A 14,000-nucleotide genomic window follows, 5' to 3' on the forward strand; every position below is an offset into this window, starting at 1 on the left:
ATCCAAAAGTCACTCACTTTCAGCAAGTTCTTTTGATCCATTTAAGTGTCCTGTTACTAATCTTCTGATGAAGAAATGTGCAAAACACAGAATTTGAAGTGAACAACAGAACCTTATTAAAGTCAAAGATATATGACAGAATACACTGGAAGTTTTTTTTTTTTTTTTAAGAGGGAATCATTTCTCAAACTCATGTCATACAAAACTGCAGATTCTAGTAGCCTGATCCTATATTATTGTCATCTTACCTGGTAAGGAACAATACTGCCATGAGCTGTGCCCCACCTTTGTGCTTCCTTTTGGCCAATAAGATAATTAGCAGCTACCTGGGTCAAACACGCCACCTACCAGAAAGAAAAAAAAAAAGAAGAAGCTTGTTTATTTCTACTCATAAATAAAAGGTCATAATAGGAGGATTCTCATTTGATTTCACTTTATGTCATTGTAAAAGGAAAAAAAGAGAAAGAAAAAACTGTTCTGCTTGGTTAGAAAATATGCAGGCAACCACACTTTCATCACACAAAGAAAAACAGAGCAGTATTACATTACTGCGTGAGACTAAGTCCTGAGTAACGGTCAATTGAGAAATATAAATACAGAAACACCCGCTCCTGAAAAGATCATCTGAAGGCAGAAGTTGACCCAGTGGATGGAACCCTGGTCCAGCCTTTAGCATCAAAGTCATTGCAAAATACATCAGCAACTAGTATATTACTTTCCCCTGTTTCTTTCCATCAAGATGACACACAAAGAGCCTATATCATCATTGAGCAAATGAACTGATCAGGTGCCACATTCCTCTAAACTTCTCATAACATGAAAAAATAATAAACAACCTCTACTTTGTTAAGTCAGTTCAGTCAAGCTTTCTGTTCCTTGTGCCCAAAGCATTGTTCCTGGAACAGAGGATCAAGATTATTTAACTTTTTAAATTAATTAACTAATCGTTCTCAAATAAAAATTACTAGACTTTTTTCAACATGGCCCTAAGCCTATATCCTCATTATAATACTTGTTTCAGCTTTCAAGAACTACAGATCTATTAAAGGGTCATCTAAAACTGTAGGGTCAACCTCTGACTCTTGCAGTATTTCATATACAGAAATTGAAAACCTGTAATTATTGAAGACCGGGAGCTGACTGTGGCTCAGATCATGAACTCCTTATTGCCAGATTCAGACTTAAATTGAAGAAAGTAGGGAAAACCATTAGACCATTCAGGTATGACCTAAATCAAATCCCTTATGATTATACAGTGGAAGTGAGAAATAGATTTAAGGGACTAGATAGCAGTGGCACCCCACTCCAGTACTGTTGCCTGGAAAATCCCATGGGCGGAGGAGCCTGGTAGGCTGCAGTCCATGGGGTCGTGAATAGTTGGACATGACTGAGAGACTTCACTTTGGCTTTTCACTTCCATGCATTGGAGAAGGAAATGGCCACCCACTCCAGTGCTCTTGCCTGGAGAATTCCAGGGACGAGGGAGCCTAGTGGGCTGCCATCTATGGGGTCGCACAGAGTCGGACATGACTGAAGCGAATTAGCAGCAGCAGCAGCAGCAGCAGATCTGACAGATAGAGTGCCTGATGAACTATGGATGGAGGTTCATGACATTGTACAGGAGACAGGGATCAAAACCATCCCCATGGAAAAAAAAAATGCAAAAAAGCAAAATGCTTGTCTGGGGAGGCCTTACAAATAGCTGAGAAAAGAAGAGAAGCAAAAAGCTAAGAAGAAAAGGAAAGATATAAACATCTGAATGCAGAGTTCCAAAGAATAGCAAGAAGAGATAAGAAAACCTTCCTCAGTGATCAATGCAAAGAAAGAGAGGAAAGCAACAGAATGGGAAAGACTAGAGATCTCTTCAAGAAAATTAGAGATACCAAGGGAACATTTCATGCAAAGATGGGCTCGATAAAGGACAGAAATGGTACGGACCTAAGAGAAGCAGAAGATATTAAGAAGAGGTGGCAAGAATACACAGAAAAACTGTACAAAAAAGATCTTCATGACCAAGATAATCACGATGGTGTGATAACTCACATAGAGCCAGACATCCTGGAATGTGAAGTCAAGTGGGCCTTAGAGAGCATCACTACGAACAAAGCTGGTGGAGGTGATGGAATTCCAGTTGAACTATTTCAAATCCTGAAAGATGATGCTGTGAAAGTGCTGCACTCAATAAGTCAGCAAATTTGGAAAACTCAGCAGTGGCCACAGGACTGGAAAAGGTCAGTTTTCATTCCAATCCCAAAGAACAGCAATGCAAAGAATGCTCAAACTACCGCACAATTGCACTCATCTCACACGCTAGTAAAGTAATGCTCAAAATTCTCCAAGCCAGGTTTCAGCAATACGTGAACCGTGAACTTCCTGATGTTCAAGCTGGTTTTAGAAAGGGCAGAGGAACCAGAGATCAAATTGCCAACATCCGCTGGGTCATCGAAAAAGCAAGAGAGTTCCAGAAAAACATCTATTTCTGCTTTATTGACTATGCCAAAGCCTTTGACTGTGTGGATCACAATAAACTGTGGAAAATTCTGAAAGAGATGGGAATACCAGACCACCTGACCGGCCTCTTGAGAAACCTATATGCAGATCAGGAAGCAACAGTTAGAACTGGACATGGAACAACAGACTGGTTCCAAATAGGAAAAGGAGTACATCAAGGCTGGATATTGTCACCCTGCTTATTTAACTTCTATGCAGAGTACATCATGAGAAATGCTGGGCTGGAAGACGCACACGCTGGAATCAAGATCACTGAGAGAATTATCAATAAACTCAGATATGCAGATGACACCACCCTTATGGCAGAAAGTGAAGAGGAACTAAAAAGCCTCTTGATGAAAGTGAAAGAGGATGGTGAAAAAGTTGGCTTAAAGCTCAACATTCAGAAAACGAAGATCATGGCATCCGGTCCCACCACTTCATGGGAAATAGATGGGGAAACACTGGAAACAGTGTCAGACTTTATTTTGGGGGGCTCCAAAATCACTGCAGATGGTGACTGCAGTCATGAAATTAAAAGACGCTTACTCCTTGGAAGGAAAGTTATGACCAACCTAGCTAGCATATTAAAAAACAGAGGCATTACTTTGCCAACAAAGGTCCGTCTAGTCAAGGCTATGGTTTTTCCAGTGGTCATGTATGGATGAGAGAGTTGGACTGTGAAGAAAGCTAAACACTGAAGAATTGATGCTTTTGAACTGTGGTGTTGGAGAAGACTCTTGAGAGTCCCTTGGACTGCAAGGAGATCCAACCAGTCCATTCTAAAGGAGATCAGTCCTGGGTGTTCTTTGGAAGGAGTGATGCTAAAGCTGAAACTCCAGTACTTTGGCCACCTCATGTGCAGAGTTGACTCATTGGAAAAGACCCTGATGCTGGGAGGGATACGACAGAGGATGAGATAGATGGATGGCATCACTGACTCGATGGACATGAGTTTGAGTGAACTCCGGGAGCTGGTGATGGACAGGGAGGCCTGGCGTGCTGCAATTCATGGGGTTGCAAAGAGTCGGACACGACTGAGTAACTGAACTGAACTGAACTGAATTATTGAATTCCATATGAGGATAATGACTTGATTCGGTGATTTGCCACAAAAGGCATATGTTCCAATGATTATCCATGGCTGCAAGGGCCCAGAACTATGGAAAGGAGGTGACCAAATAACAACTTTCCATAGTTTGCGGGAAAAAAAAGCTTCTGGCCTCATAGCACCATCATGATATTGCATAGGCTGGCTTTTCTTACTCTATTATCATCAGATGTGATCAAGAATCTACCAAGCCAACAAAAGAGACAACCCAAATTGAGACTGGCTTGTGGAGCAACTCAAGGAGTGGTTTTTTTCAGGGCTTAGTTCTACAACCTGTCCTTGCCCTCTACCTGGCTTGAGAGCTGTGTCTCCTACAAGAGTTATAAATGGGGCTCAGCCTGGATGAATCTCCTTGCAACATTAGCAGTCATTCTCCTTTACTTTACTTTTTTCTTGGGATTTACACTCACTTTTATGTTCATTTACTGCTCTGCTGAAATTGGAACTGCCTTGTGGCAGCTGGTTTGGCTGTACTGCCCAGGTGGCAAAACTAATAAACTTTGAGTCATCCACTTCTGGACCTCCATCTGGTCTTGGGCATTTGAACCATGGAGCATTCCAGGGCTGCCTGGGGCTGCCTGGTGCTAATCACCATTTCACAGATCACTTCTGTGTCTTTCAAAATGGAAAATCAAATCAACATTTTGTAGTAAAAAATGTACTGGATGGGAAGTCCAGATTCATGGTTCCTAATTTCTGTCAACTGTAGGTATATAATTTAACCTCACTGACCTTTAGACACTTTCTCTATAAAATCTTGGGCATTTGACCTAAACTAATTAGTTTCAAAACTTTTTTAATTTAAAAAAAGGGTATAATTCCTGTATCAAACTAAATAATGTATAAATAATACATAAGCAGCTAATACCCCCCCATGGACTGGCTATAATACAGGCGACCTTACAATGCCACCCTAGGAAATGTGAACATGGAACACAATTTGCAAATTAGTAAATGGTCTAAATTTGTTCTCAAGGTCTATACCTCTGACTATATTATATTTCTTAACAATGTAGAGAAGAAAAGATACCAGGGATGCAACAGAAGTCATTTTCCCATGAAGGCTCTTCCTGAAACTGGGGACAGTTTCTCAAGTTTGAAGTTTTATCGTAAGAAAGGTGCCTCTTTGATAATAGCTATGTTGGGGAGTGGAGGTGTTGTTCCTTTCAAAACGTCTAGTGGAAGTCACTCTCTAAGGAGCTCAGGTGCTACTGAAGGCCAAGAATACACATTAATAAAGGTGAGGCCCTGCAAGCAAAAAGTCCCATGGGGCTTTTCCACTTTTCTAGTTCCACTTTTCTAATTTCAAAGTCAAGTGATAGTCAATAGACCAACAACAGAGAGGACTGCATCAACCTGTGGGCTGACTAGATGATCACAGGTTTTTGTTTGTTTGTTATTGCTGTTGTTGTTCTTTTTAATTGGAGGATAATTGCTTTACAATGTTGTGTTAGGTTCTGCTATACAACCACGTGAATCAGCTATAAGTATATGCATATCCCCTCTGTCTAGAGCCTCCCTCCCATCCACCCCCATCCCACTCATTTAGGTCATCACAGAGCACCAAGCTGAGCTCCCCGCGCTACACAGCAGCTCCCACTAGCTAGCTATTTTACACATGACAGTGTATAAATGTTAGTGCTACTTTCCCAATTCATCCCACCCTCTCCTTCCCCTGCTGTGTGCACAAGTCCATTCTCTACGTCTGCCTCTCTATTCCTGATCAGAAAATAGGTTCATCAGTACCATTGGTCACAGGTTAATGTGAAGCTCTTAGATTGTTCTGAGACAGTTGCCAGGGATAACCATGGGCTGGATACCAGGCTAGAGGTCAACCTAGCTTCCTCATTTCTTGCCTTACTACCTCATTCTTTCTTCTCAATTTTGATTTCTGTGTTTGTCTTTGACAACTGTAGAGTGAGTTTGAATGAAGGGTCAGACTTCATCTCACAGACTGTTTCCAAGTGGAAGATCATATCCATTTTCTCCATACAACGATAGCTCATAAAAACAAGAAGCAATTTCAAAACTAGTAGGTTCCCACCAGGGAGGAAGGTTAAATAAGATTTTACACAAGCTGCCATCAAAAAACAAAGTATGATTTGTCAGTGACAACTCAGAGGTGAAGTCTGGGTGGGGGGGTGGAATTCTATTTTTAAAAAGAGAGCAACAGGGCTAAACTTAGCAACCCAATGTTTAAAAGGGGCATTCCAGATCTGAAAGTAATCTACTATTTACAAAGACATATTTTAAAGCAGGAGAAAGGGGACAGAGTCAACAGCTATGACGTGATTATGTATGAAAAAATCAGAGGCTTCCTGGCAATTAATGACAAATTTTCCACAGATCAAAAGAATACAGGATGTGACTTTTAGGTTAATAACTACATACTGTATACCCATTCTAAATATTGCATTAGATCATTATTTTCATCCCCTAAACTTAGGCTCATTATTTCATCATGTGGATGCCATATAATTTACTCAGAATGTTGCCTTTATATGGTTTCATCTAAACAAAACAGCCAACTTTGGCTTAATAATAATCATTCTGACAGTAAAATTATTATTTTAGATAAAATAATGGGTCCTGATATTCTTTGCATTTAACCAGAAAACTAATGGGGTGGTCAATGTGGATTTCAAAGGGCACAGCCCCAGAAGGTTTGAGAAAGAATATGTCCATTTCCCAAAGCAGCCCCATGATGTCCATCACTTTGTTTTACTTCTACCAAAATGAAGATAAAATGCAACAATATAATCTTTCATCTCCAAAAGGACAACCAAGCATCACAAGTAAAAGAGGAAAAACAAGATTAGAATCGTACCCCCATTGCATCAAAAGGGATAATTTTTTCCTTTCTGCTGGTACCAAGCTCACTCTGTTAATTGCATGGCAGGCCAATAAGTCTACAGATGATGTGTTGAGACAAGGAATTCAAACTCTATTAGGAAAGCCGGAGAATTGAGAACATGGCAGACTAATTTCTCAAAATAAGCACCTTATTGAGGTCTGGATGCCCATTTCTTTTATAGAAGAGGGTGAGGAAATAAAGTTAAAAGGTCATTTATCTTGCAAAATAGGAGGAAATGTGTTCATTTCTTCTTTTCTGCAGCCATTCATTGGTAGGCAGGGAGAAGGAAATGGCAACCCACTTCAGTATTCTTGCCTGGAAAATTCCATGGACAGAAGGAGCCTGGCGATCTACAGTCCATGGGGTCGCAAAAGTGTGGGACATGACCCAGAAACTAAACAACAACAACAAAGAGATTGCCTCCCAGTGAGCTGAACAAAGCCATTTTAGTTTAACATTCAGGCAGAGGTGCAGGGTCCCCTGAGGCAGGCAATTATGTGGGATGATAATAACAAAAGCAATGAAAAGCAATGGTTAAAGTCAAAGAAACAGATCCAATATGGAGTCAAAATTGACTCTTCCCTGTTACACTGCTTCCTTGCATATATTCTGGCCTCTGACTAAGCTAGACTACACACCAATCATGCATCACTTCTGCATCTACCGAAATCTGCATTCACTCTTTAAAGTCCATTTCAACAACACCATTTCATTAAGTTCCCACGTGCTGCATGCATGCTAAGACGCTTCAGTCATGTCTGATTCTTTTGAACCCTATGGACTATAGCCTGCCAGGCTCCTCAGTCAGTGGGATTCTCTGGGCAAGAATGGGTTGCCATGCTGTCTTCCATGGGATCTTTCCGACTCAGGAATTAAGGAGATCTCTTACATCTCCTGCATTGGCAGGCGAGTTCTTTACCACTAGTGCCACCTGGAAAGCCCTAAGTTCCCACATCACCCAAGCCAAAAAAGAAAGCCTCTGAGCAAAAACAACACCTTAATTTGCCTGACTCCTGATGTGCTTTCATAGTCTGCCACATATTACAATTAAAACTATGAGATGATAGAGCTAGATAGACCTAAATCAGTAGTCCCTAAACCTAGTGGTACATCACAATCACCTGGGGAATTTCACAACTCCAGCCAGACTTAAAGAACCAAAATGGAGCCTGGAAGAAAAGATTCAACCAACATATCATTAACTGTACACATATCTGAGATCCAAAGCTTTAAGAAACTCTAATCAAACCTCTGTATATTATAGATAGATAAAGAAACAGAGAAGGTAAATAATTTATCAGAGGTCACGTAGGTGAGTGGTAGAACTTTTCTCCATTGATAGCATCCTTCTCCATACTACAACATTATTAATCACTTCTTTTAAATTGGAAATTATTTCAGAGTAAGAATTATGTATTATAAACCTTTTGTATGTACTCATAGCACCTAAAATAGAACTTGCACACTAATATTTTTAAAGCATGAATGAAAACAATAATTACTGTTTATTTATTCTATACATACTGAGTGTTGGTTTGTGTGAGTCATTATGCTAGGTACTGGTTATACATAAGGAAATGAAAAAGACATTGTCCTGCCCTCTTTGGACTTAAGAATAATGAAGAAGACAACTAAACAAACAGTCATAGGAACTGCCGTGGGGAGAGAAAATGGAGGAGAACTTTAAAAACAAATAAAATAACATGAGAAAGCCCTAAGGTAGGAAAGAGACTGGCATACAGGAAGAAAACAAAAACTGAAGGTGACCTCTATAACCAAAGCATGAAAAGAAAGAGAAAAGGAATGAAATTGAAGAGGTTTAGAGAAGCCAGACAATGCCAGTCCTTGCAGATCAGGGTTGCTGCTGCTAAGTCGCTTCAGTCATGTCCGACTCTGTGCGACCCCATAGACGGCAGCCCACCAGGCTCTCCCGTCCCTGGGATTCTCCAGGCAAGAATACTGGAGTGGGTTGCCATTTCCCTCTCCAGTGCATGAAAGTGAAAAATAAAAGTGAAGTCGCTCAGTCGTGTTCGACTCCTAGCGACCCCATGGACTGCAGCCTACCAGGCTCCTCCATCCATGGGATTTTCCAGGCAAGGGTACTGGAGTGGGGTGCCATTGCCTTCTCCGGCAGATCAGGGTAAGGAGTTGTTCTTTCCACATCTTTCAGACGATCATTTTAAAATCACAAATCATATCATGCCGTCCCTCTTCTTAAAACTCATCGGGCTTCCCACTACATTTGTAATTAAACCCAAAGAATGACATGAAAAAAAGGAAAGAAAGGGGACCAGTTAATGCAGGGGTCTAACATGAGTTGTTGATAGCTCAGACTAGGTTGGTAGCAATGGAAATGAAAACAGTGAATTTAAGACATGTTTTAGGATCTGAAAGGACAAAACATGTGAAAAAGTATATGGGAAGGGGATAGCAGAGAGAATGGTAAGGTAGGAGCCAGCTGTAACTCCCAGATTTCTGGCTGAATATCTGGGTAGGCTCTGAAGGCATTCACAGAAATAAGGAAGTTGGACAGATGAACAAATTGAAGGCAAAGAAAATAAGAGTCTGCCCTTAAATATGTTTAATTGGAGATTCCTGTGAGACAATCACTTGGGCTGGAATCACCAGCACATAGATAGTATTTAAAGTCATACCCCCCATATATGTAAACATTTAACTGATTCACTTTGCTGTACAGTAGAAACCAATACAACATTGCAATGGCAACCCACGACAGTATTCTTGCCTGTGGAAGCCCATGGATAGAGGAGCCTGATAGGCTACAATCCACGCGGTCATATAGAGTTGGACATGACTGAGTGGCTAAAACAACAAATACTTCAATAAAAATTAATAAAAGTAAATTAAAGTCATCCTCCAAGAGTATAAAATATAGAGAAAAAATTAGAGAAGAAATCATAAATAAAATAAAACAAAAGAAGACAAGCCTCCATATCAAAAGAACCCTTCCTCTAATCACAGGTATGGTCAAAGATGTGGGTACAAACTACTAGCTACAATTGAAACACTGCCAAATCAGAGATAGGTTTAATAAACTATGATATCCATATGTGATGGAACACAAAGTAGGCACTTAAAATGATGAAACAGAAGAATACAGCACCATGTAAGAAAACATTCACAAATTTTTTAAACTATTTTAGAATAGTTTTAAATTTATAGAAAAAATACCAAGATAGCAGAAGAGTTTCAATATACAACACACTCGGCTCCCCTATTATTAACGTCTCTGGAGCTGGAACATGGTAAGTAAAAGAGGCAATAGTGGAAGGTGAGGTCAGGGAGGTATGCCAGGGTCAGATCATAAGGGTCCTTACAGGCCTGGTAAGGATCTGCAGTAGTATTCTAAGGGTTATGGGAAGCCATTGATTTATAGAATTAGATAATCTGGTTCTTACATGGAGTATACAGAGGCAATCAGTGAAACCAAATGATTTCACATGAGGTAGGTATCACAATGTCCATTTTTACAGCTCAGAAAACTAAGCCTAGGGAGCTTAAGTATGTTGTCTAGATTTCAAAGTTGCTGAAGAGCAAAACTACAACTCACACTCAAATTCCCTAGTCTCTAAGCCATCCCTATACCACTGCCTCCTCTCTGTTTAACCTCTCTGCTCCCAGCCCCTCCCACTCTAGCAGGCCTTAGTGTTACAGCTCTGTCCTGCATATATATCCTTGGTTTCATATTTAATATTCCCTGATGCTGCTGCTGCTGCTAAGTCGCTTCAGTTGTGTCCGACTCTGTGCGACCCCGTAGACGGCAGCCCACCAGGCTCCGCCGTCCCTGGGATTCTCCAGGCAAGAACACTGAAGTGAGTTGCCATTTCTTCTCCAAGGCATGAAAGTGAAAAGTGAAAGTGAAGTCGCTCAGTCGTGTCCAACTCTTAGCAACCCCATGGACTACAGCCTACCAGGCTCTTCTGTCCATGGGATTTTCCAGGCAAGAGTACTGGAGTGGGGTGCCATCGCCTTCTCCAATATTCCCTGCAAAGCCCCCCAAATCACTGGAGTAGACTAGAAGCCCCACAATCACTCTACTGTCCTCTGCATTTGCTAAGGTTGCACATCCTTAACTGAATCGATGAATTCTCTTCATATTCTTCTGCTCAGCCTTACTCATTAACTAACTGTAAAAGATTATCTGGGAGAAATATGTTAAAAGAGAAATTAAGAAACTAACATTCATGGAGAACACATCATTCAGGAGGAAAACTTTTTCAAAAAAAGCCCTCATCAGAAAGAGATCCTGACATCACTCTTTTTCATCCTAATGCCGTTCTCTTGCATGACAAACTTCCTATACAATTTAACCCGCTTTGCTTTGTCCCTCATACTTTAACGAAGACTAATTTCTTCAGGACCACTAAGGACCAAGGAGGAAAAACATTTGGAAGTAGAGAAAGTATTCTGACTATCTCATGTTGAAAGAAGAAAAAGAATTCTACTTATTCGTGCTACATTTATCATTTTACATTTCTAGTATTTATTCATGATAAAAGCTAATACTTATTGAACACTAATTGTGCACTGTTCTAAGCATTTTATATGAAATACCTCATTTAATCCTCACAGCAACGACATAAGTGAGATGTTTTGTTTGGTTTTTTATTTATTTTTGGCCATGCCAAGTGGCTTGTAGGATCTCAGTTCCCCGACCAAGAATTGAACCCAGGTCATGGCAGTGAAAGCCTGGAATCCTAACCATTAGGCCACCAGGGAACTCATGTGTGAGATGTTCTGATGAACCCATTTTACAAATGAGAAAACTGAAGCATGGAGTAGGTTAATAATCTTCCCTAGGTCGTGTACTTAATAAACACATAAGCCAGGACCTGAACTCAACTGCTCTGGATTCTGGTATTCTATACTAAATTACATACAGAATCAGGCTCCGTAAGATTTCTGAGAGGCCTTGATCCTAAAAAGTTTTATCTTACTGTTTTACCTGTCTAAAAAAAAAAAACAAAAAAAAAACCAAAACAGTGATTAAACATCCTTTTCAATTAAGTAAACATCTACAGCTAAGTCTAAACTTAATTATTATAGAATACTTGAAGTAGTACTCATTCAAAGTTTTCTTCCCTGCTGAAACTATGTCTTGGCTTCTATTCCAATGTAATTAGAAATAAACTTCAACCTATAAACATTTTACCTGTAAACAACAAAAACCAGTGGAGCTGTTATATAAATTTTAAATCTCTACTTTTATTTACTTAGCAAAGAAAAACATATTATCATATTCTTCTCTTCATGGCAACTATTTAACTTAATGAAAGGAACACACACATTTCACATTTCTCGGAATTATCACTAACCATAGTTAAATCATATTGATGTTTACTTTATATTCTGAACCAAAAGAAAAACATATTTGTATTATACTCAGAATAATTTTGCCAATCCATCTGAATGAAAATCAGACATATGAGGAAACTGGATATTGAGTGCCAGAAGGTAAGACCAGACAGCAAAGAGAGGCAGAATTTCAAAAGCATGTTTAGGATAATACATCAAACATATTTCTTACCATGAACCACTGACCCAGTCAATCATTTGACTCAAAAAGTGGTTATGAACCTCTAAAAAAATGTGAAGAGTAAGTGAAAATGTAGAAAAGTAACATTTAGTGATATGATTGACGTATTTATCCCTGTGATGGTACGTCTTCAGTTTCAAACATCTTCTTCAAACATGAGTCGACATTTTAAATGACTTAGTTCTTTAAAATATGTCTGTCTTTAGAATAAAATAATACATTATTCTGAAACACTAGTTTTTGAAAGAAGTTCTAAGAATGAAATTACTTTTGATTTTTGCTTCCTTCAGGCTTGTAGCAAATATCTAACAAGCACTTACTACATGCAAACCATTTTCAGGTTCAGTGGAAGACCCCAAAGTCAATTAAAAAGTTTCATCTCTCAAGAAGGTTAAAAACTATAATTCACAAGAGAAATAATCTGTTCTACAGGAGACTTTATTTTTAAAAAATCAAGTAGGGATAAAAGGTGATGTTTGAGCTGACCCTTCAACAATTTAGCTATGCAAACACAAGGAAAAGGACCTTCCGTATGAAAGCAATACTGTGTGTGCAAAGTCACAGCCTAGATAGAAAAATACTGGGATTTTTTTAATAAATTAATGGAAATAAAAAATGAAACAAGGTATTAAATTTGATTACCAGGAAATCATAAATGCTCATTAAGATGCAGTATCAATAAAGTAGTGGGGGGGAAAGCCAGATTAAAAAGGGTTAAGGAATGAACGAAAAGAATGTGGAAGGTGAAAGAATATTTTCGAAGCTTGCATAAAGGGTGAAGGAGACTCAATTGTAGCTCAAGCAGGTGAGCAGGAAGATAGAGGTTTTATTTTTTAAGATGGGGAAAAAACCCTGCAATTCATTCAAATATGCAAGAAAAAAATAATTGGAGGTGTGAAGTCTTAAGCAAGATGTAAGAGGACAAGAAAGAAAATACAAGTTAAGGGGTTATGGCTTAAAATCCCATCTCTCAGTGAAGTCTTCCCTAACTTATTCAGAAGAGGTCACTTCCCCTCTATCTCTGTCCATTAGTAGAATGGAAAGTTGTGGAAGGAAAGAACTTGTCCAATTTGTTCAGTGCTCTCTCCCTAGGAGCAGGAACATCATCTGAGACATACTATAGACACTCAGTCATTCATAGTTAAATTGGTAAATAAAGGAAGTTTTCCTCTAATTTGGGAGGAGAATCTTAATGAAGAAGAAGAAATCTTTAAGTGAAAAAGAGGAAAGTTGGATGCAACCTCCCCAGAGAAGCAGGACAATAGCAGGCATCTTCTTAGGATGAGGAGAACAGGCTGATGTTTGCTGCTTCCCCTAAATCCTGCCTCTGCATACTAAAGTCACACAGAGCACACATGCATGCGTGCATGCGTGCCTGCTCCGTACTTTCAGTCGTTCTGACTCTTTGCAACCCTATTTACCATTCATCAAGTGGATAAACACAGAGGCTGTTAGACAGCAATCTCAAGGCCTGAGGCCTCATGTTCAGGGAGAGGAAAGCAACAAAGGTGGCTTAGAAACAGCAATGGAGACTTCAGAGGTCAAGACCTTATTGAGCTAAAAATGAGTATATGATTATGCAAAAGATCCATGGATGGGTAAAGACACAAAATAACTTCTCCCTTAAGTCAGACTCGACCTAGCAATGGGTATAGGGTGAGTTTGTAATGGGGGGATGGGGGGTGGAGCCAATAAGTTCTAAGAGGAACACTGCTGCTGCTGCTGCTAAGTTGCGTCAGTCGTGTCCGACTCTGTGCGACCCCAGAGACGGCAGCCCACCAGGCTCCCTTGTCCCGGGGATTCTCCAGGCAAGAACACTGGAGCGGGTTGCCATTTCCTTCTCCAATGCGTGAAAGTGAAAAGTGAAAGTAAAGTCGCTCAGTCGTGTCCAACCCTTAGCAACCCCATGGACTGCAGCCTACCAGGCTCCTCTAGGCAGTTCAGTTCAGAGCTTAAAATGTTGAAGAAAGGTTGACTCCTACTGACCC

At 39.9% G+C, this 14,000-nt stretch overlaps 1 protein-coding gene across 9 annotated transcripts in view; it reads right to left on the minus strand.

Moving 5' to 3' along the window:
* SUGCT (succinyl-CoA:glutarate-CoA transferase) overlaps positions 1–14,000 on the minus strand; it is a 763,763-nt gene that overhangs the window by 604,584 nt on the left and 145,179 nt on the right. For all 9 annotated transcript variants that reach the window (XM_025292055.3, XM_044946814.2, XM_025292046.3 and 6 more), the window contains one exon: positions 249–344. In XM_025292055.3, the coding sequence (XP_025147840.2) occupies positions 249–344 (96 nt within the window). The remainder of the gene's footprint in view (positions 1–248; positions 345–14,000) is intronic.

The sequence above is a fragment of the Bubalus bubalis genome, chromosome 8 (genome assembly GCF_019923935.1).
Source record: "Bubalus bubalis isolate 160015118507 breed Murrah chromosome 8, NDDB_SH_1, whole genome shotgun sequence".
Lineage (NCBI taxonomy): Eukaryota > Metazoa > Chordata > Mammalia > Artiodactyla > Bovidae > Bubalus > Bubalus bubalis.